A 25,206-nucleotide genomic window follows, 5' to 3' on the forward strand; every position below is an offset into this window, starting at 1 on the left:
TAAGGTTGAACATCATGTACGGTAAAAAAAAATTAATTACATGATTAATCTAAGTGTGTACATGATTAATTTGATCATTATTTTGTGATTAATCATGAGTTAACTATTACATTTTGACAGCTTTAGAATTAATATACTATTTACACAGTACATCTGCAGCCTTTGCCCATTGTGTTTGTGCCAGCCGCAATTGCAGTGTTTGGCGTCCTCTAAAGGAGGTTGTAAGCATGACATGTTAAATTGTTCATTTTTCTCTGTAACTATGGGCAACAGATATATAATTGAATTATTATCTATAAACTTAAATATGCAGTTTTGGCTATCAGGCTGTGGGGTCCAATAAAAACCGACTTGGCTCAAGTAGAGTTACCAGAACAAGATAATTTATTGCAGATCAAAATAAGTTGATGTTGTGAATAGATACACATGCAAACAAGCAGAGAGCATTGCATTTATAGGCTGGTGTGTTTACAGGAATATCAACAATGACGTTTTATTGAATGAAAAGACTTTGCAAATGCACAAGTGAAACCATATGGTCACAGCATAACCACACACGTAAAAAAGGAGAAAATCTTCTTTTAGTGGGAGAGGGGGGGTCAAAGGTCAAACCTACCCTCCGTCTGATGTGTGTGGAAGTGGGTGGTGATGGTGTGTGTGACTGTGCGTGGAGTGGCTATCTGGGCTGGGGGGAGGCGGGCGGGACTGAGCCTCCATGAGGGTGTCGGGTAAAGATGGCGTCTCCAGGCTGTTGTCTGCATACAACTGCATGGTCGCGCCATCCTGGACACTTTCCTTACTGCACGACTGGCAGCTGCAGTGGAAGATCCGCTCTACCAGCTTGTCCACGCGGGGAGTCTCGTTGTTACCTGGGCAGTCCAGAGTCACCTGTGTGAACACACACACACACACACACACACACACACGCACACGCACGCACACACACACATACAGGCACGCACTGAATGTACATTTAAACTCGTACACTATTAAAACACACCCATGTCAACACAAACTTTATTTATGAAATGAATACATTTATGGCAGAGTGTTGATACAACTTTTTCACTGCCAATGCGATACCTATATTGCAGCCTTGTACCGATATCAGCACTAATAATACATACTTTGGACTTATTTTGTGGTGTGCAATGTTGGACAAGTTTTGATGAAGTGATCTGTTGTTGTACTGACGTGGGCTCTGCATGCTGGATAGAAAATAAGTTATTTTTTCGCTGTCATATCTTGTTTTCTCACACTTGTGAGTCTCATTGGCAAGCATATGCATTCTTTTTATTCCATTTCCGATGTGTGTTGCTGTAGTCAGGAAGTAGTCTTTGGCATTCAGTTGAATGTGCAAGTCTTTTTTTTTTGTCTGTGCTTATGTTTTAAGTATTGTTCTAATTACACACCAGCTGATTGGTTGTAAGGTGCATCTTAGGTATAGTTTTAATGACCAAATGTGGAGGTGTTGAAGAGCCCATGTAAAAGACTAATGCTAATTTGTAGCCCGTAAATTGGCAATATTTGTTTTCATGTGTTTATTTTATGATGGTATGTGGCAGAGAAGTTACTGTAATTTAAAAGAAATATATAATTTAATTTCTATTATAACGAAACATAAATGTAATTGTCTTTATTTAGTTGGGTATTTCTTTTCAAACCTAATTAAATTAATATATGTTTTAGAATTTTTTTCCAACATAACTTTGTATCCTAATTTAAAAGTATATTTTTAAACTAAAAATATTTTATATTTATATTTTGGAATATAGCATATATAACAAATGTTTAAAAAATGTTCATACAACATTTTAAAAAAGCTTCTTCCCTTATTTTTTGCACTAAATTGCATATCCAACCTAAATTAGCATTGAGCTAGGGCATTTGTTTTAAAGCATTTCTTTGATTGTTGTAAGTTATTCTATTTTTTAAACTAAATACAATACAACTTAATAAAACATAATAATTTAATATTTATAGTAATGAAACAAATGCAATATCCTTATTCGTAATTTTTGTTCACCTAATTTAATTAATCTATGTTGTAGATTTTTTATGACATAACTTTTGATCCTAATTCAAAAATATACAAACGTGTATTATTTTTAACTAAAATATATTTTATATTTTTAAATGCATCATACTCATAACATATATATATATATATATTATATGTATATATATATATGTGTATATATATATATATATATATATATATATATATATGTATATATATATATATTCATAATATAAATATTTACTATATGCGTGTCTGTGTGTGTGTGTGTGTGTGTGTGTGTGTGTGTGTGTGTGTGTGTGTGTGTGTGTGTGTGTTCTAACATAGCTTCTTTCCTTAATGTAATTATATATATATATTATATATATACATATATATATATATATATATATTATATGTATATATATATGTATATATATATATATATATATATATATATATATATATATATGTATATATATATATTCATAATATAAATATTTACTATATGCGTGTCTGTGTGTGTGTGTGTGTGTGTGTGTGTGTGTGTGTGTGTGTGTGTGTGTGTGTGTGTGTGTGTGTGTGTGTGTGTGTGTGTGTGTTCTAACATAGCTTCTTTCCTTAATGTTGACTCTGTACAGTGAAATTGTATTGCATAACCAAAAAGAAAATTAGCTTCAAGCTCAAATTTTTTAAAAGCATTTATTTTATGTTGAAATGTCACAGAGAAGTTATTTTGTTTTGAAAACATTCAATAGTTTAATTTCTACAGAAATGAAACAAATGCAATGTTTTTCTTTTTCTTTTTTTCTTTTTTAACCTAATTAAAAAAAAATTTTTTTTAAATTAACACAACTTTTTATCTTAATTTAAAAATATCTTTATTTAAAAATATTTAATATTTATTATTTTAAATCACAGTACGAAGGTCCTGAGTACCGGTAGTCCTGAGTTCAATCCCGGGCTCGGGATCTTTCTGTGTGGAGTTTGCATGTGACTGCGTGGGTTCCCTCCGAATACTCCGGCTTCCTCCCACCTCCAAAAACATGCACCTGGGGATAGGTTGATTGGCAACACTAAATTGGCCCTAGTGTGTGAATGTGAGTGGGAATGTTGTCTGTCTATCTGTGTTGGCCCTGTGATGAGGTGGCGACTTGTCCAGGGTGTAGCCCATCTTCCGCCCGAACGCAGCTGAGATAAGCTCCAGCACCCCCCGCGACCACGAACGGGACAAGCGGTAGAAAATGGATGAATGGAATACAATATTGTCAGGCTTGTCCCTGACAGTTTGGTTATGTTTTAGTTTTTCCTCTGTTTGTCTTTATTTCCTTCTTGTCTCCCTGAGCACTGTTAACCCCTCAGCTGCGGCTGATTGGCACCTGGCCACACCTGGTGTCAATCAGCCAGCTACTATTTAAACCTGCCTTGCCATCCAGTCTGTGCTGGAGTATTGTCGTTGTAACGGTAAGCTGTATTCTGTAGCTGTTTGCAGCTTTCTGTCTTTTTGTTCCTAGTTCCTGTTTGCTGGTTCCTGTTCCCTGTTTCCAGTTTGTCCGTTCCTGGTTCCTGGTTTGTGTTTTTTCTTAATTTTATGGACATTAAATCATGTTTTCCTGTACCAAGCCTGTCTTCTCTGCATCTTGGGGTTCGTCATCAACACATTGTGACAAATATATTTTTTTGTATTTTAAAACAATATTTTAAAGTAAAATTCTAACAGAGCTTTTTACCTTCGACCTTTAAAGCATTTCTTTTATGTTAGAAAGTCACATAAAAGTTATCTAATGTCATATAAGTTACATTGACATATGTCATGTGTGTTCAGTTTTAAAGTGTTTTGAAAGTCAGTACTCTTAAAAGGCTTTCAATTGGAGACAACCTGTATGAACAGACATCTTATACTTGTAATAAGTAAAGTACTACAGTAAGCTATTTTTCAATTATCTGAAATAACAATAATAATAATAAGGTCCCACAATAATGTATTGGAAATGCTGCATTTTAAGATGTGTAGTGAAGCCTGCTTTACTTGACATCGTGTGAGAACTTTTTGCTGCGAGGGTCACATACCAAAAAATGGAAGGACGAGGGCCATTTAGATAAAAAAAAAAAACATCCACATCTCAGCCATATGTGACAGAGAAGATGGTATCTGACAATACATCATAAACAATGAATTCATCTTTTTATTAGGCCAAAAAAAGAAAGCGGCCTGCGGGGACACACTTTGAACGCCCTTTCTTTAGACTTTTTCCCCCAGAATATTTGGTGTGGAGCCATTCCTCGGTATAAATTCCTATCAAGTGGGAGATGTTGCACAAGCTAAGCGGGAGCTCCAGACCTCACACAACGTTGCCTTCGCTGTTTGCATTGAAAGCGATCATTCAGCACTTTCATCGGGATCGAGCTGCTTCCAGTCGTATCCTCTTTCATGAGAACTGACTTTGTTATTTCCAGCCACAGTTAAAGTCATGCAACAATAATCATAACCACCAACATAAACATCCATTTGAGGCTAATTAAAAGTGAGTTGGGCTTGGATTCTCTGTCACACGCGCGCACACACACACATTCTTGTATTTGTTACCTTCTTGAGACCTCCGAAAAATGCCTACCTCCTTAGGACCACCCTTTCTAGATATATAAATATTTGTATTTACAACATTAATAATATATGCATACTATGGAAATGTTGTGAAAAATTAGTTGGAATTTCACAAGAAAAAGTTCACAATTTCACAAGAAAAAAGTAGAATTTTGGGAGTATTATAATAAAGTCATAATTTTAGTCAACGCAAGTCAAAATGTTACAAGAAAAACTGAATATTTGTGCAATATCATGATAAAAGTTGGAATTTTACTCTATAACAGTCGCAATTTTACAAAAAAAAACCTAAAATGTTGGCAATTTTATGAAAACAGTCGTAATTTTACTCGACAAAAGTCACAATTTTAAAAGAAAACTTAAAAATGTTGGCAATATTATAATCATCGGAATTTTATCAGGCAAAATTATGACAAAAGTCAGAATTTTATATGACAAATGTCACCATTTTGCATTAAAAAGTAATAATTTTACATAAAAAAAGTAATAATTTTACATAAAAAGCAATCATTTTACATAAAAAGTAATCATTTTACGAGAAAATATTGCAATATTACAGAAACAGAAAGAATATGAGAAATTGTTCCCAATTTTATAAGAAAAAAGTCTACAAATGGTGAGAAAAAGACTGCTTTTAATGAATGTCTTTGTTTTTTGTTTTTTTATTTACTTCAAGTTATTACAGTATGTCTCTATATACATATTTATTAAATGTTTTTAATTAAGTTTGGCCAAAGGGGGCGCATTTCAATTTCTTACACACACTTGTTATTTCATATGTTGACCAGAGGAGGAGCACTTTTAAAATTGACACACAGTCAACGTGAAAAATCCCTCCTTTTTGGGACCACCCTCATTTTGATAGATTTCATTACCAGGGGTGCAAACAAAATCTCTATTTGTTGTTTTTTGTAATGTGCTTAAGGCCGATGACAAATGAGTCACAAAACACAGATGGCCCCTGTGCCGCACTTTGGGCAACCCAGCTGTAGAAGTTAACTGAAAACAACAGAATCGCTCTTGTGACATAAAGGATCTTTAACGAGCATTTTTGAAGTAGGTTCCTAAAAAGAGCAGAGCGCTCCTCTCATAATGATAGTCATATGGGACGCGGGTTGTCTTACGTCAGCACCGGAAGTCGTAAAATCAGCTGTTCACCTGGCGTTTTTTTTCAGGCATAAATAGGGAAGTCCTTCCTTAGCTGCCGTCTTGTTTTATCATATATTGCTGCATTTGAACCTGTCAATGTTTACTTTTGTATGCACATCAAATCAACAAAAAATCCTGACTTTGGAGCAATGTTCACAGACTCCAGTATTTGGTTCTCTATTAAATGCAATGGTTTTCCGTATTGGGACCATGACTTCGGTCCTAACTTGTTCACCGGTCCTCATATGGAAGGTACTTTTCCTTGTTGATGTCTCAAGAAGGGTAGAAATACAAGAACACACACACACACACACACACACACACACACACACACACACACACACACACACACACACACACACACACACACACACACAAGGAGCAAAGTGACTACTCAATCAGGTAACAGCTGCAATGTTTTCCACTGAGACACGACTACAGGTGACCAGTACATACAAACATGGCCGCCCTGCCCTCCTCCCCACAAGGCCAGGGAACACGAGGACGAGTTTAAAAGGTAACATTCCCAGCAGGAAGCAGAGGAACTGCAGGGCCCACCTATTAACGTCACAGCCGAGCATTTTGGTGTGCCAGCAGTAAAAAGCACGCTGGCTATGTGAGCTGACTTTGAACGTGCAATAACTCTTACCACTTCCCACTGAGTCTGGGCGGGCATGCAGGAGTCACAGTGCACCAGGGACTCCGTGGACTGGGGGAACGTGTTGGGGACGCTGTAGCTGAAACACTGGCCCAGACAGGCTCTGCAAGGAGACAGACCACGTTGTCATTTTCTTTATTTACATTTTCTCATTGTGTTTTATACATCGTAGATTATTTCATTTCTAGAAATAATGAAACATATATGTAATATACAGTATATTATTTATTTTTTAAACATAATTTAATGAGTTTGTTTTAGAAGTGTTTTCTTTCAATCTTATAAACGTATACATATAGATATATATTTTTTCAAATTAAAAAACTTTTATTTTTATATTTTTAGATATATGTATTATTTTGTCAATAAAAAGTTCTAACAGAGTCCTTACCTGCCTATTTAATTTAATTCCTTTATTAGGTTTTTTATTTAAAAGTAATCATTTTCTAACAGAGCGTTTTATCTTCATTTTTAAACTGTACAGTGAAATTGTCAATATAAGGCATTGTATCCTGTTTTTGAAATTAAAAACATAAATGTAATGTTTTTATTTAGTTAATAGTTTAACCTAATTTACTTACTTCATGTGTTATATTTTTTTCCAACATATTTTTTATCTTGATTTTGAAATGAAACCAAAATAATAATTGCCTAACAACCTTCTTGCATTAATGTTTTCACTGTGCAGTGAAACAACATAGACACTTATTTCTATTCTTGAAAATAACAACATTAATTTTACATCGTTTTAGTTAATACTATTTATTATATTTGTACATGAATTAATTAGGTTTATATTTTAATATGTTTTCTTTTTTCGTCATTATTATTAGTGCTACTAATTTTATTGTTGTATTATGGCTGTAAGAGTTGCTTACCTTATTTTGTTGCACTGTACAGTGACATTAATTGTCAATATAGGCAGTCAATTCTATTCTTGAAAATAAAAACACAAATTTTTATGGTTTTTTTTATCAATACTATTATAAGTCATATTTATATTTTTACATTACCGAATTAGGTTTATTTTAAATATTTGTAATTTCTTTATCATTATTATTATCATTTTTACTATTACTATTATTATCATTATTATTATTATTATTATTATATGGCTCTAAGAGTTGCTTACCTTATTTTGTTGCATTGTGCAGTTAAATTATTGCACTGTACACTGAAATCAATTATATTTTTGAAATTAAAATCATGAACTTTATTTTTTTTTTAATTGGATAATATTTTACATACATTTATTAGGTTTATTTTTATTTTATTTTTCATTTGTTATTATTCTCTGACTCTAAGAGTTGTTTCCCTCATTTTGTTACACTGTGCAAATAAATCTATTGTCAGTACATGCTATTCTAGTCCTGAAACTGAAAATAAACATTTTATTATTTCTTAAAGAAGTCATTGTTTTTAAATAATTTTAAAATTATTTCAGTATGTTTATTTTGTACATGTTTTTAATGTATTTTCTAACATAACTACTTGCCTCATTGTGTTGCACTGTGTGGTTAAAATGCTGTCAATACATTTCATTGTATTCCTGAAAACTAGAAACATACATTTTTATTTGTGTATTATGTTTAACTTTAATTTAACAAGTTTATTCTTTACTGTATATATTTTCTTTAACTATTATTTTATAAATCTAACAAAGTTGCTTACCTAATGTTATTGCATTCTTACAGTCATATTAATTGTGAAATATAGGCATTTCATTTTATTTGTACTGTATACTTAGACTTAGACTTAGACAAACTTTATTGATCCAGAAGGGAAAGTGTTCCACACAGTAGCTCAGTTTCAAAGGATGGAAAGGGTAGGGATGGAAAGCATAATGTAGGTATTATCCATCCATCCATTTTCTACCGATTGTCCCTTTTGGGGTCACGGGGGGTGCTGGAGCCTATCTCAGCTGCGTTCGGGCGGAAGACGGGCTACACCCTGGACAAGTCGCCACCTCATCACAGGGCCAACACAGATAGACAGACAACATTCCCAATCACATTCACACACTAGGGCCAATTTAGTGTTGCCAATCAACCTATCCCCAGGTATTATCCATCCATCCATTTTCTACCACTTGTCCCTTTTGGGGTCACGGGGGGTGCTGGAGCCTATCTCAGCTGCATTCGGGCAGAAGGTATAAAGTAGACTAAAAATGTACCATAGTAGCAATGTAATATATAACATACATGTAATATTTACATATTATATATACAGTATGTAATATATACTGATATATTTTATTATTATATTATATTTGTATATAATATAAATAGTATATAACAAATCCCAATTACCATGTATATTATTACAGTATATGTAACAGCTGCAGCAAAAAAACAAAAACAAAACTCAAAATAATCCACTAATTAAAGGCAATGTGTTGCATAATTAAGACCACGATTAAAAATAACCGCCACCTTGAACATTGAACGCAAACACCAATTATCCAAAATAATCCAAGAAGTTGGAAAAAGTGCACTAATGCTTTGTTGTGTTGTGGAGTGATGGCACGAGTAACAATGCTGAATCATGGCTGCCTGCAAAGAGATCCGCTTTCATGGAGGACAAATAACCAACATAAACAACAACTGAGTGGGCGGGACTGGCATTTACTATTTGTTTTTTCATTGGCCGATGTCTCAGGTATGCTTGAGCCCTGTGAATTCTGCCTAGCAACAAGTGGCCAGTGAGGAGTCAAAAAACTATTCCATCCCACTTTTCTGCGTCAGCTCGAGCTGTGACTCCCAACCACTGTGTCGTGGCACATATGTGGACCTTTTTTGGTCAATGAAAATAACAGGAAATAACAATATAGCAATAAAAAGGACATTTGTTTAATGACTTTGCTTTATTAATCAACATTATCTTACAATAAAAACAATAACTCCTTGCTTGATTGTTTGCGAACTAGCTTCCAACTTTCTCCTCTGTGTCACCAGGTCTATGATGTGTATGTGTGGAAATGGTCAATAGAAAACTTGAACTTGCTTTAAGGAAGTGCTTTTATACTGTAGCCTCCTAGCAAACCTACACAGCAGAAAAGAGCACAGGGTCGTCAACTTAAACCACTGTCTCGCTCATATAGTGATCTACAGGAACCCAAGGCATGCTGGGAAGCCTGCACGCACACTTCCCCAACATGGGCTCAGTGCCCCATTGAAGCTCGAACCATCTGAAGTCCTTGCAATTAACACAAGAAAAAGGTCAGTACTGTATTGCGGTCGTCGTTTCTGGTTTAAGTGACTGATTTGGGAAGCTACATGCACTTTGTAAAAAAGTACAGTATTTTTGATTTTTCACAAATGTCAACATTTTGCCCCTGGCCATTATTCAGCCAATCATTGCACATAAACTTGTCTGTTTGCCTGCATATTGTTCCGTAGCACCGAGAGCCTAAAAAAAAAGTCCACGTGTTGGTGACTCAGTCTCTCTACTAAATAATTCACCATGGGGCCAAAGAAAGTTGCGAGTGCCAGCACTTCAATGCGGAAGGTGAGAAACACTACTCAATTCTAGAAAGAACTCCTCGCAAGGTACGAGGGTGGCGTCCGTGAGACTGGCACCTTCTCAATGCCAACAAAAGTCTTCAATTAAAGGTAACATTAGGGATGGGTGCCTTTTACATTTGAATCGATACGCTACCAATTTCCGGTAGCTGGAAATCGATGCCGGTTTTCAATTTTCAGGAGTCCATTTGATAAAAAAATTTAATTGTTTTTTACATCAAACAGAGATCCAATAATGATAACTGTGCTGTACAGTTGCTATATATTGTTTTCGTACCCTTTTGAGTCTCATTTGTAAGTTTTATAAAGTAGACTTTGCTTGTAGTTGCAATTCCAAGATGTTAGATGGCAGTAGTGTATAGGCTACGGAGTGTTGCCTAGCCAGAAAGTAGTCTTTGGCATTAAAGAGAATCACATTTTTTGTTGCACCCTACAGAGTGTTTATACTGTAGGTATCGTACTTATTACACACCAGCTATTTCATTGTAACATGCATTTTGGTTGTAGTTTTAATTACCAAATTTAGAGGTCGCCGTGTAAAATCACATATGCTAATCAGTAGCATGTATATGGCATATTAGCGTCAAACTAGTGCATTTTGGAAAATACATTTGCATGTTTTCTATCAAGCATACTTGCTTTGTTGGCAAGGAAAATTGCAACATTACCGAGAGGCAGTATGCCTGAGTCCGCTCTGAGTGCTTGTTTACCCGCCAGGCGTTGGAGGCATCTGCAACCGGACGTGACGTGATGTGATTTTATGTGAATCGATACCCGGCAGTACTTACAAAATTCTGTCGGCCCTATAAAAGTATGGAATTCAGTAGCCTTGGCATAAACACTCTATGCAGTTGTTTGGGGCCAGAACCACCAAAGGTGGGCCACATAATAATGGCCTGGGCTTTTGTAAAGATTTAAATATTGTTTTCTTTCATTTGAATCCTTTAGTTATGAAATATGTCATAAAAGTACAGATGTAATAAATGTTGCTGTCAATGTTCAATAATAAGGTTGTTTGAGTCATATTGAGTTTGAGTTTATTTTGAGTTTGAGTTTATTTTTACTTGGAACATGCAAGCATACAACATGATACATCACAATTTCCAGTTTCTCTTTTCAACATGTTCGAAAAGGAGTAGGAAGAAGCAGAGCTTATTTAATCCTACCCCTTTTCCTTTACATAAAAGTTGCGAAAACCTTTGTTCACTTCCTGTTCTCAATTTATTCACAATATACTCCATAAGTAATCACAATACAAATAAATAAATAATACTTGGTGAAGTAAGTTGTATTTCAAAAGGTGAGATGAGTAAGATTATTTAGAAAATGAATGGATGGATGAAATAAATTCAGAATGTTTATCATGGTTCTTCTTCTTTGTACTTTGTAAACACTTTAAGTTTGAAGAGTTTCTTGAAGTGGATCATATCAGTACATTGTTTGATTTCTTTGCTTAGTCCATTCCATAAATTAATTCCACATACTGATATACTGAAGGTCTTAAGTGTTGTACGTGCATACAAATGTTTTGAATTAAATTTTTCTCCTCTTTTTTTGAGAAGAAATGTTGTACATTCTTAGGTAGCAGGTTATAGTTTGCTTTGTGTATAATTTTAGCAGTTTGCAAATTCACTATGTCGTGGAATTTCAGTATCTTTGATTCAATAAAGGGTTTGTATGTTCTCTATTGTCAGGCTTGTCCATGACAGTTTGACTATGTTTTAGTTTTTTCTCTGTTTGTCTTAGTTTCCTGTCAGCGCTTTTATTTTTTCTTCATTTCCTGAGTGTCTCCCTGAGTGCTGCTTCCCCTCAGCTGTGGCTGATTGGCACCTGGCCACACCTGGTGTCAATCAGCCAGCTACTATTTAAACCTGCCTTCTCCTCCAGTCATTGCTGGATCATTGTCGTTACTACCTGTCGTGTCGTTGTTTGCTGTATGCTGTCGTTAAGCTATTCCCTGGATCCTGACTCCTGTTCCTGCTTCCTGTTTTCTGGTTCGTGTTCTCATTTTCTTATTTTTGAACATTAAAAATATGTTTTCTTGTACCAAGCCTGCTGCCATCTCTGCATCTTGGGGTTCGTCAACTACAAACTCTGACATAATGATCCAGCCTGTTAACACGTTCCCCGCGGAGATTTCCATGGCGGAGAGGCTTAACAAAGCATTAGAATTAATGGCTAAATTGAAGAGGAGTTCGGCCGCATTTCAAGCCCTCTCCCACCCATCCTTTTCGTCTGTGGGCCTGTCTAGGGACGTCTGGGATCCGTCCCTTGAGGGGGGGGCTAGGAGTGGCTGTGCAGCTGGGGAGGCACAGCTACTCCTCACCCCAGTGGGTCTGCAACAGACGGCGCCATCCTCTTCGGTGGACCAGCAGACGCCACCATGCAGTCCGGTGGGCCAGCAGACGCCACCATGCACTCCGGTGGGTCTGCAACCTACGACGCCACCATGCACTCCGGTGGGCCGGCAGACGCCACCATGCAGTCCGGTGGGCCGGCAGACGCCACCATGCAGTCCGGTGGGCCGGCAGACGCCACCATGCAGTCCGGTGGGCCGGCAGACGCCACCATGCAGTCCGGTGGGCCGGCAGACGCCACCATGCAGTCCGGTGGGCCGGCAGACGCCACCATGCAGTCCGGTGGGCCGGCAGACGCCACCATGCAGTCCGGTGGGCCGGCAGACGCCACCATGCAGTCCGGTGGGCCGGCAGACGCCACCATGCAGTCCGGTGGGCCGGCAGACGCCACCATGCAGTCCGGTGGGCCGGCAGACGCCACCATGCAGTCCGGTGGGCCGGCAGACGCCACCATGCACTCCGGTGGGTCTACAACCAACAGCGCCACCATCCTCCTCTCCGGTGGGCCAGCAGCAGACGGCGCCACCATCCTCCTCTCCGGTGGGCCAGCAGCAGAGGGCGCCACCATCCTCTTCTCCGGTGGGCCAGCAGCAGAGGGCGCCACCATCCTCTTCTCCGGTGGGCCAGCAGCAGAGGGCGCCACCATCCTCTTCTCCGGTGGGCCAGCAGCAGAGGGCGCCACCATCCTCTTCTCCGGTGGGCCAGCAGCAGAGGGCGCCACCATCCTCTTCTCCGGTGGGCCAGCAGCAGAGGGCGCCACCATCCTCCTCTCCGGTGAGCCAACAGACGCCGCCACCATGCACTCCGGTGGGCCAGCAGAGGGCGCCACCGCCATCCTCCCCGGTGGGCCAGCAGAGGGCGCCACCGCCATCCTCCCCGGTGGGCCAGCAGAGGGCGCCACCGCCATCCTCCCCGGTGGGCTAGCAGAGGGCGCCACCGCCATCCTCCCCGGTGGGCCAGCAGAGGGCGCCACCGCCATCCTCCCCGGTGTCAATCAGCCAGCTACTATTTAAACCTGCCTTCTCCTCCAGTCATTGCTGGATCATTGTCGTTACTACCTGTCGTGTCGTTGTTTGCTGTATGCTGTCGTTAAGCTATTCCCTGGATCCTGACTCCTGTTCCTGCTTCCTGTTTTCTGGTTCGTGTTCTCGTTTTCTTATTTTTGAACATTAAAAATATGTTTTCTTGTACCAAGCCTGCTGCCATCTCTGCATCTTGGGGTTCGTCAACTACAAACTCTGACATCTATATCCAACATTATGTATTATTCTAACTGATCTTTTTTGTAACACCGTTAATGAATGAAGTGTACTTTTGTAGTTGTTTCCCCATATTTCTGCACAATAACTCAGATATGGTAACACTAGCAAGCAGTAGAGAATATGAAGTGATTTTTGATCTAGAACATATTTTGCTCTATTCATTATTGACGTGTTTCTTGCTACTTTATGTTGTATGCCTAGAAACTTGGTTTCATTTACTCTTTCAATTTCTATTCTGTCTATTTGTATTTGTGTTTGACTTTCTCTTCTACTGTTACCAAATAGCATCATTTTAGTTTTACTGAGATTCAAAAATAGTCTGTTTTTGTCAAACCATCTTTTTAATTAGTTCATTTCTTCTGTTATTTGTATTAGCTTCTGTGTGTTCACTCCTGAACAAAACGCTGTTTCATCCGCAAATAATACTAACGTTAAATCTTTTGTAACTTTACAAATGTCACTTATACAGAGATTGAATCATTTTGGTCCAAGTTATATTAGGAATGTGCAATCCCCATTAGATGCACAAATAATTATAACTATAATAATGATATAATATTATATCTGCATTAATCAGATAATAAAAAAACAACACTATCAAAGATGTTTCCATGTAAAATATTGGAGACATTACAAGCTACATAGAAAAATATTTCAAAAATGTTTAAAAAAAAAAACAAATTTAGTTTCAACCAAAATAAGTTAATATTTAGTTTTTAGTGCATGTAAACATATGGAGTGTGTGGTGCCCTTCAGGAGTCTAATAATAATAATAAGCAAATACTATGAAAAAGATCAAATATTTAGGGCCCCACCTGTTGCTACTCACCCCGAGATAAAAGTAATGTTAAAAGTTCATACTAGTTGTCATTTGTATGCATTTCACTTTGTTTTATGCATGTAAAACCATAATTATTCTCTATAAATGTGTTTTGTGTTCACATTATAATTGGATTTACACTACTTCATTACAGTATAGTACAGTACATAATATTCCGTCTACCTTTGGAACAGATTGCCTGCAAACACCGAGGTACTTCTGTATGCAGTGTACACAGTAATGACGGGTATAATTCAAGTATTCCATTGGAGACAAAGCTATCACATATTTAGTACATTTAAGTCACGGAGAGAAAACACAATTCTAATTATTTGTGCATACTTTCATTTTTTGCAATGATATCAATTCCTTAAAGCTGGAGATAATACTGTAGTTTTTCTGCATGTAGTAAATGGAAAACACATTAGAAACGGCTCCTCACTGACACGTTTAACTGCGGCATGACTTATTTGTAGAGACGCACACAAATGGATTTTCAGAGACACAAAAGTAAAGAAATAGCCGAGTCGGATTTTTTTCTGACCTGTTTTGAATGGAGCGAGCTTCACATCCCGTGTGCCCGACTATCTGCGTGATGTTCTTGGCCTCGCACCAGGCACTCTTGTCAGGAAACAGCGCCAGGCGGTTGATGTGTGCGGGCGGCGCCGCTGCGTAGACAGCGAACAGGGCGCAGCAAGTGAGAAGGCTCTGCCACATGACTGCACCTTAGAAAGGATCCCAGCAACACAAGCCAAAGTTATCTAACGGTGCACATAGACAGAGATACGTGCATAATAGTTGATATTTGATCAAAACCACTTGTCATGTTGTACCAAGCAGCCTTATAATAAAGTTTTGGTTCTGTGGTTATCATCACACTTTTTCCTCTTTGCCATCTATGGTGGTGCTCTTTTAAGAAGTTAAGGCTTTGGATGGCGGTGTCCTAACATTTCCCAAAATCATTGTACGAATAGTTGGCTGGTTTAAAAAAATTGAAATAAAATATTTGGTGCTCAGAAAGTATACAGAAGAACTATTGAAGAACAGTGACTTTTAAAAAAAACGTGTAAGCATATGGTGCTCACAAAGTACAGAGAAGAACTATTGAAGCACAGTGTCTGTTAGGAATCTATAAGCACTTGGTGCTCACTAAGTATGAAGAAGAACTTTTGAAGCAGAGTGACTGCGAAGAAACTGTATAAACATATGGTGCTCAAAAGTGTGGAGAACAAATTTTGAAGCACAGTGAGTGTTAACATAGAGTATAAGCATATGGTGCACACAAAGTACGAAGAAGTACTGTTGAAGCACAGTGACTGATACCACTATTAAATGACGGCAGCAGGCAAGCTCCGCTTCTTCCGACTCCTTTCGGACATGTATTCATGGAGCAACATTGTTCAACATGTTCCAAATACTGTAAGTTATTAATTAATTAATTAATTTTTTAATTAATATTTTTTTAAACATGTCCTGTCCAGCCTCACGGGCAAATAATATTGTTGATTTTTTGTTTATATATATATATATATATATATATATATATATATATATATATTTTATTTATTTATTATTATTATTATTAATCAGTCCACTAAAATAATACACAATAATACCATGCATCCATCCATCCATTTTCTACCGCTTATCCCTTTCGGGGTCACGGGGGGTGCTGGAGCCTATCTCAGCTGCATAATAATACAATTCCAATTCCAAAACCAAAGCCGGCCCAGCAACATTCAGAATAGCAATCGACAGAGCAATTGAGAGGACACACAAACATGTCACAAAACAATCCAAAAGTAGTCAAACAAAAATGAATAGTATCAACAACAGTGTCAATATTAATAAGAATTCCAACATAGCAGTGATTAGAAATCCCTCATTGACATTATCATCACAGCCATTTATAATAAAATAAAATAAAAACATTTGAAAATGTCCAGCCTTACGGGCAAATAATATTGATTTTGATTTACTTAATAAAATAAAACTGTGGAATACTTCTCTTGTAGCATTATTTGTGTAATCAAACTGATCGATCGATCGATTGATTGATTGATTGATTGATTGATTGATTGATTGATTGATTGATCAGTGCCTGCTTACAGAATCCTATTTTTTGTTTTCTGTGTGTTTTGTTGTTGTTTATATTTTACTTTTTCCCCCATAACTCCTTGTTTTTTGGCCCGAATGTTTATTCTCAATTATCAAAAGAGCTTTTTAAAATAAGCCGTGGAGTGGGCCCCTTTAAAAAAAGCAAAAGTAGCCTAAATGACAAATAGGTGACAAAAGAAATACTAATTTTCATAACTTTTTTTTGGCACTTTTAACCTCATTTTCCCCATAAACTACATATATCTCACAACAAACTTGAAAAGTCTAACAGATTACTCTTCATTCACAATTGAAGTTAAAAAAGCTGCTCACACAGGTGGGCACTATGTTTGACATGTCAACTTAATGTGTATTATATTTATGCATGACAACATTTTGCTGTAAGCTGTGAGGTGTGTGTGTTAAAATCTTGGTTGTTTTTGCACACTTCCTCCGTGGTGTGTGTGTGTGTGTGTGTAATTATTTATATATACATACACACAGAGTATAATAACAATACAAATCTATAATGCGATTGATTCATTCTTAATTTATTCTTGATTCGATTTAATGATTTGTTCTTTCAAAATAAGACAAAATTATGTTCAATCTACTGCGTTTTAAGTAACTGTGAGTTAATTGTTTTATGTATTGTCTATGTGTTATGATGTAAAGGAGGGGTGGTTGTATTGTATAATAAGTATGTGTCAATGAAAAGGGCATTTTATGACTTTTCTTCATTTGATTACATCCTATAGTATAATTTCCTTGTTATATTTGTATTGCATGTTTTTTGTATCTCTTTAATTTAGGTGCCAGGGACTGCAGATGGAAATGAGCTATTTAGCTATAATCTGGTGCAGAACATATCTGTCTTTGAGCTTAATGTTTCTGTGTATTGTCCCTTCAAATAAAGACTAAACTAAACTTATGTCAAAAGTCAGCATAAACACATTTCTATACGATGCGGAAAATCTCACTAATTTGCTGAAGGAATTTTTTTTAGTGATAGTTGAGGGCAAAACAATAATAGCCCAGGTGACAAACGCAAGGCTTGAGGGCCACATTTGGAACCCCACTTCATCTTATACGGCCCACAAAACGCTGGAAATGTCTCAATTACTTTATTTCCTCATTTGTGTCAAATGTGTAAAAAAAAATCTTGACTCAACATTTTTTGACGCAAAAAGCTATTTCAAGCCTTTTTTCTGCTTGTCACCTTGCCTTTTGATTGCAAAGTCATTTTTTCCATCAGTTTGTTGGCATACCCCTAAATAAAAGTGATGTTAAAAGTTCATACTAGCTGTCATTTGTATGTATTTTCACTTTGTTTTATGAATGTAAAAACACAATTATTCTGTATAGATGTGTTTTGTGTTCACATTATAATTGGATTTACACTACTTCAATACAGTATAGATTCTGTCTAATTTTGGAACAAATTGCCTGCAAACACCGAGGTACTTCTGTATGCACTGTACACAGTATTGACATGTATAATGGAAGTATTCCATTGGAGACAAAGCTATTACATATTTAGTACATTTAAGTCACGGAGAGAAAACACAATTCTAATTGTTTGTTCATGCTTTCATTTTTTTGCAATAATATCAATTCCTTAAAGCTGGAGATAATACTGTAGTTTTTCTGCGTGTAGTAAATGGAAAACACATTAAAAATGTCTCCTCACTGACACTTTTTACTGCGGCATGACTTATTTGGAGAGACACACTAAGACGCACACAAATGGATTTTCAGAGACACAAAAGTAAAGAAATATGCCAAGAGCGATGTCACGTTATCGATGGGAAAATGCATTTTTAGACAATATGATTTGCCTGAGCGGCTAGGAGACACAGAGTTACAAGTGGTAAAACAATGGATTAGAAAGGACGTACTTAAAAATAAAAAATACATTTACAAAAATTGTATTTTTAATTTTTTTAAACTTGGGACTGTAGTTTGGGGACCCCTGAACTATATCTTATGTTAAAAGTCAGAATAAACCTATTTTTTTGTTGCTATTTGATGCGGAAAATGTCACTAATTTGCTCAAGAAAAAGTATTTTGTGATAGTCGAGGCCAAAACTATAATAACCCCAGGTATCAAACGCAAGGCCTGAGGGCCCCATTTGGAACGCCGCTTCATCTTATGCGGCCCACAAAACGGCGGAAATGTCTCAATAACTTATTTCCTCATTTGTGTCAAATGTGTAAAAAAATCTTGACTCAATATTTTTTCATGCAATAAGCTATTTCAAGCCTTTTTTTCTGCTTGTCACCTTGCCTTCTGATTGCAAAGTCATTTTTTCCATCAGTTTGTTGGCATACAATAATCAAATAATGTATGAATAGCATGTGGCACATCCTGTTACAAGGGGCCCAATGATGAAAATGAGTTCGACACTCCTGTATTATATTACATGAAGGAGAGGCTCACTTAAAAAAAAAAAAAGTTCTATAAAGTGTTTTAAACATGCTGTAAGCCACTAAAACCACGTAGGTAAATAATATGATAAAACAATGAAATATATAATTGCAATAGGCTATTACCGTTGTATGTTTGAGCCATTATGGATGTTTAATACACTGTAAAACCGTATAAGTAAGCAGAACACAAAAAAAGTGATATAAAATATTTTTTAATTTCATAAACTTAAATATTTGAGTATATCAGATCGTAAATATTTGGAGTTTATATTAAATTAAACTTACCAATTAAGCCAACTCAAAAATGTTCCTCCTCGTGTCTGCTGCCTTAAGAGGAAGTGCACGCAAATGCTACAAAATAAAAGCACTTCCTCCGTGTGTGTGTGCGTGCGTGTATGTAATAATTTATATATACATACACACACACACACACACAGAGTATAATAACAATACAAATCTATAATGCGATTGATTCATTCTTAATTTATTCTTGATTCGATTTAATGATTTGTTCTTTCAAAATAAGACAAAATTATGTTCAATCCACTGCGTTTTAAGTAACTGTGAGTTAATTATTTTAAGTAGCAGTTACATAATCTGCAAACAAGTTAATATTAACTAAAAATAACAAGTGTATTCAACTTAAAAAGAAGGAAAATGTTACTCACACTCAACATTTTTAAGAAAGTACAACTTTTAACAACGTTTTAAGTTTACACTACTTACTCGAATTAATTATTTTTGAGCATTTACAGTGTATGTTGGGGGACAAATGGCCCCAGGAGCCTTTGAACACTCTTGTTTTATGTGCAGCACGGTTCAAACTCCGAGTTTAGAATGTTATTTGCACAACATAATGGAGTAGAGCCACATATACAATAGAACATTTCAAATGCTAGTGTCTCCTTATGTGCGCAGCCATCTCCTCGAAGAAATAACTTGAACAAACTAATAAAGGCGATGACGCAACCACTTTAAAAACAAAGTAAGTCCACGCAGATCTTACCGTCGCTGCGCCTCCAAACTTGAACACTTTGCATTCCGAATTCGATTGGAAAAAAAATGCGTGTTTAAAAGGGAAACGAAGGCGCGTTGTCTAATCCATGGTGCTCCATCCGCGTGTCATCATCCACGCAGGCCGAGAGAGAAGGAGGATGGGGAGGAGATCTTCACAGCAGCTTCCATCAGGACAAATCCACGGAGCGACCCTCCCCTTCTTTGCTTTCTGGCACTTTCCGAACCTGAGCTTTTTACAAGTTTCACATCCAAAGGAGATCCTGCTGCGCACCAGCAGCTGGCTGGAAAGTCCGAGGGAGAAAAAAATAACAAATGGGGCGAGGCGAGACTGATCAGGTGATGATAACACGGATTACTCACACTGTTTTAAAACACACACACACACACACACACACACACACACACGGGCGCACGCACACACACTTTTACGCACACGCACCGCTGAAATTAGCATAAATGAAGCATGCAGGGACACTTCATTAGGGACACCTGAACAACACAACTAAAAGGCACCTTTATGTAGCTGTACTGAGTTTCTCTGGTGACTTCATTTACAATATGTTATCTTGTCCTGGTAAAAATGGCAAATAAGGCAAGAAAAATATTTGTCCTCGCCAAAAAAAAACATTGCTATGTGGAGTTTTGGTTGATTGATTGACAAGTGTATTGACATCTTAAAGAATTGAATTCATGTAATGCTTTAAAAAGGCAAATGGATGGCACAAAGTGGTTAGAGTGTCTGCCCTGAGATCGGTAGGTTGTGAGTTCAAACCCCGGCCGAGTCATACCAAAGACTATAAAAATGGGACCCATTACCTCCCTGCTTGGCATTGAGCATCAAGGGTTGGAATTGGGGGTTGAATCACCAAAAAATGATTCCCGGGCACGGCCACCGTTGCTGCTCACTGCTCCCCTCACCTCCCAGGGGGTGATCAAGGGTGATGGGTCAAATGCAGAGAATAATTTCGCCACACCTAGTGTGTGTGTGACAATCATTGGTACTTTAACTTAACTTAAAAACCAAAAGGCTTGTTTCCATTGTGGACCATTAAATATTCATCACATTTGATACATTCAATAATAAAATATATATAACCTGTAACATGTATATAAAAAAGTGACGTTAAAAAAATCACCTGTCAGGTGATTTGAAAAACAATATATACAAACAATGGGGGGGGGGGGGTATATATACACTATGTACATGACATTATGTACATGACTATGCACATGTTGACTCCAAGAGTGTGCAAAACAGAATGAGAAAATATATATACACTATAACCACTTATAAACCTGCTTGATGCTTCGAAGAGTTGCTAGGAATCAATTTAGGTTCAGATCAGGTAGAGATTGAGCTGAGACATGATTTTATGGCAGTTTTAAAATTTAGTTGGGACGCTCGAATTTTAAGGTCTGTTGGTAGTGCATTCCACTGTGTGGTGGCAAAATAGTAGAATGCATTTTTTCCCATAAGAGTCTTGAATTTGGGGGGGAACGAGGTCTGAGGAACTTCCTCTCGTGCATGTAGTACCTGTGAGCATCACTTACTCTGGTGAAATAGTTGGACAGGTACTTGGGGACACTTTCTCTGAGTATTTTGAATACCAGGCACATTGCGATTTGTTTGTACTCTTTCCTCAACTCTAGTCGCAACTTTAATGTAACTCTTTTAGAACCTATTAGACTTAGACAAACTTTATTGATCCACAAGGGAAATTGTTCCACACAGTAGCTCAGTTACAAAAGATGGAAAGGGTAAGGCTGGAAAGGATAATGCACACAAGGGCACAAAAAGAGGGCGAAAACAAAACTAATATAAAATATAACATATGTAATATTTAGATATTATATATACAGTATATAATATGTACTGATATATTATATTATTATATTATATTTTTATATAATATATACAATATATAACAGCCTAAAATCTTAATAGTGATATATATTGCAGCCTCCTGCGGTACCGTATCTCTATATGTTTTTCTGCATTTAAATAATAAATAACGGGTTACAAGAGCCTCTAATTTTATGCAGTAACATGTATCATTTTGAGTTGTATAATTTTCTCAAAACTATTATTAATGTACAACAGATTGCTGACTTAAAAGTGATTTTGCACTGTGGAGGAACATTAGCCGCTAGCAAGAATGTTGCATTACGTTGAGGATGTTTGCTTGTCAATGTCAAATTTGTGTCACATAGCTAGACTGTGTCATCATCAACATCATTATCACGATATAACAATAGTATATTAGAAGCTCTAGCGTCGGCCAAATGTATACCATTTATATCGTATATTGTCTATATCACGTAACCCTAGAACACATTACATATATACACATGCATATATACACATGTATATATATGGTTTCTGTCTTGCCTCTCTTCGTTTTTGTCTTGTCGGAACTTTTTTGAAGCCTCTTTCTTTGCGCTGTCCTCAAATCTAAACATCAAACATGGATATGATCAGCTGGACTCTCGACGCAGTTGACAAATTCTTTTCGACAAGGAAAAGAGGTTTCGGGGGAGCCTGGCTGCCCTGATGGAACCATTGCTGCGGGGTACGTGAGAGATTCCTGGGATAAATGGAGAATCATGTGCCTCTCAGTCCTTTCCATTGAGGACGTGGAAGACATCTACCTATTTGGAACCGTGATCGCGGGGCACCTGCTGATTGGGCTGGGCATTGCTCTGGTGTATCGTCAAATTCGGAAGACGATGGCAGCCACTCAAGGAGCCCAAAGGCTGTTCGTCGCAATGGAAGGTTTGGGCAGGGCTGTGGGATCACAGACTGCGGCGATTTCTGATCTTAATCGCAAGATGGATCACATCATGGAGAAGTTTGCTGAGAAGGAAAATGTAATTGAATTTGAGAAAAACCGGCATGGACAAATAGAGCAGGCAAGTCATTGTTTTTTTTTGACTGCTAGCGGAAAACAACATCCTAATCTACGATTTGACTCCCTCGAATGGCCTTGACGCTGTGTTATCAGGAACAGGCTGTTCTGAAAAACACCCCCGAGGACACCTCAACGATGGACGCTTTTGAACTCCCTTTCTCTCAACAACACCTGGTGTCGAACTTTTGCAGATCGGCCCTAGTCCACAGAAACATTTCAACATCACACCCAAGATAATTGGGCATACATGCACGCACCCGCCCCTTCCCCAACCCACGCCTTCACCACTGCTTGTTTGCTCCAACTCCCCCTCCCTCCGTTGCGAGTTTGTTGTGACTAAATGTAACGTGTTTATGTGTGCATTGCAAATTAGGTTTTTTCTTTTGGACTCAGTCTGGACCCCCTCCCTTGGGTCCAGCCTTTGACTGATATTTTTTTTTACTCTTCCACCCTTTCCGAATATCACCTTTTTCCCACCTTTTTTAAGGAGCGCCGTAAAAATGGCTGCTCCGTTGGCGGTCTCGTCTTGTCTCCCTGTAACGTATGTCTGCTCTTAGTGGAACTGTGCCGAAAATGTACTTTTCAGTTCTTATGTGTCTTGTGCATGTTAAGAATTGACAATAAATCATCTTAAATCTATATATATATATATATATATAGTTTACATACACTTGTAAAGAATATAATGTCATGGCTGTCTTGAGTTTCCAATAATTTCTACAACTCTTATTTTTGTGATTGGAGCACATACTTGTTGGTCACAAAAAACATTAATGAAGTTTTGTTGTTTTATGAATTTATTATGGATCTACTGAAAATGTGAGCAAATCTGCTGGGTCAAAAGAATACTACAGCAATGTTAATATTTGGTTACATGTTCCTTGGCAAGTTTCACTGCAATAAGGCGCTTTTGGTAGCCATCCACAAGCTTCTGGTTGAATTTTTGACCATTCCTCTTGACAAAATTGGTGCAGTTCAGCTAAATTTGTTGGTTTTCTGACATGGACTTGTTTCTTCAGCATTGTCCACACGTTTAAGTCAGGACTTTGGGAAGGCCATTCTAAAACCTTAATTCTAGCCTGATTTAGCCATTCCTTTACCACTTTTGACATGTGTTTGGGGTCATTATCCTGTTGGAACACCCAACTGCGCCCAAGACCCAACCTCTAGGCTGATGATTTTAGCTTGTCCTGAAGAATTTGGAGGTAATTCTCCTTTTTCATTGTCCCATTTAAAGCACCAGTTCCATTGGCAGCAAAACAGACCCAGAGCATAATACTATCACCACCATGCTTGACGGTGGACATGGTGTTCCTGGGATTAAAGGTCTCACCTTTTCTCCTCCAAACATATTGCTGGGTATTGTGGCAAAACGACTCAATGTTTGTTTCATCTGACATCACATGGACAAAGATAAGACCTTCTGGAGGAAAGTTCTGTGGTCAAGTTTCATTTTTGTAGCAAAGTTATTTGCAAACGTGTATCTCAATCTGGGCGTGTGTGTATTCAGATCCGCGTACGTATTCAGAAAGAACCTTTGATAGGCTGTCTACTTACACGTGACTTTTGTGACACACACGATTTGAGCGAGCCCATTTATTATTATTAGCCTTTATTTAACCAGGTAAAATTCCATTGAGATCAAAGATCTCTTTTCCAAGGGAGACCTGGCCAAGAGGGCAGCAGCAAGGTTACATTAAAAACAGTAAACAAATACATAAAACATCACATTTACAACATTAAAACTTGCTCACATGACACATGTGCATACAGACAAGGTAGACTGCAGTCCTTTCACAGAAGTTTTAAACTCATTCAACGTAACTAGGGTTTGAAGTTTGATATTCGATTGTAGGTTATTCCATGCCTTCGGTGCTGAAAACCTAAATGCTTTCTTGCCCAGTTCAGTTCTTACTTTGGGGACGACAAATTGCAGAACATTCATTGAACGAAGATTGTGACTTCCTTGTTTCTTTGTTAAAAGACAAGACAGATAAATCTAGATTTACTCATTCACCTTACTCACTCATGAATCCATCTAGATTCATGAGTGTGTAATACAACTTGTGCGCGCGAATTTAGAAGTGTGTGCGTGTAATAAAATCTGCGTGTGCATATCTGAGGTGTGCCTACATTCAACTAACCATGGAAGACACTACGCAATTTAAACCAATCAGAAACAACATACAGTCTAGGTGCGTGAAAGAGAGGAACAAAGACCCGCCTTACGTTGTTTCTGATTGGTTTGAATTGTGTAGTGTCTTCTGTGGTTGGTTAAATGTAGGCACGGTGGATTGATGGATTGGTTATTTCGATCTGTCTGTACAGCAATTTGAACGTGTAAAAAGAGTTGTTTGTCTGTAACTCCCCCTTGCCTTTCCT

General features: G+C 37.4%; 1 protein-coding gene across 4 annotated transcripts in view; it reads right to left on the reverse strand.

Moving 5' to 3' along the window:
* Nucleotides 1-361: 361 nt before the first annotated feature.
* The window catches only part of nbl1 (NBL1, DAN family BMP antagonist), a 39,225-nt gene continuing 14,380 nt past the window's right edge, over nucleotides 362-25,206 (reverse strand). Inside the window, exons 1-4 of one of the 4 annotated variants that reach the window (XM_061932637.2) lie at nucleotides 19,905-20,218; nucleotides 14,916-15,090; nucleotides 6,403-6,514; nucleotides 362-888 (exon numbers count right to left, since the gene is read on the reverse strand). In XM_061932637.2, the coding sequence (XP_061788621.1) occupies nucleotides 613-888; nucleotides 6,403-6,514; nucleotides 14,916-15,090; nucleotides 19,905-19,938 (597 nt within the window). In that variant the 5' untranslated portion in view covers nucleotides 19,939-20,218 and the 3' untranslated portion in view covers nucleotides 362-612. Of the gene's footprint in view, nucleotides 889-6,402; nucleotides 6,515-14,915; nucleotides 15,097-19,183; nucleotides 19,226-19,904; nucleotides 20,219-25,206 lie in introns of those variants that run through there. The other 3 variants (XM_061932636.1, XM_061932639.1, XM_061932638.1) reach the window with 3 other exon arrangements.

The sequence above is a fragment of the Nerophis lumbriciformis genome, linkage group LG38 (assembly GCF_033978685.3).
Source record: "Nerophis lumbriciformis linkage group LG38, RoL_Nlum_v2.1, whole genome shotgun sequence".
Classification (NCBI taxonomy): domain Eukaryota; kingdom Metazoa; phylum Chordata; class Actinopteri; order Syngnathiformes; family Syngnathidae; genus Nerophis; species Nerophis lumbriciformis.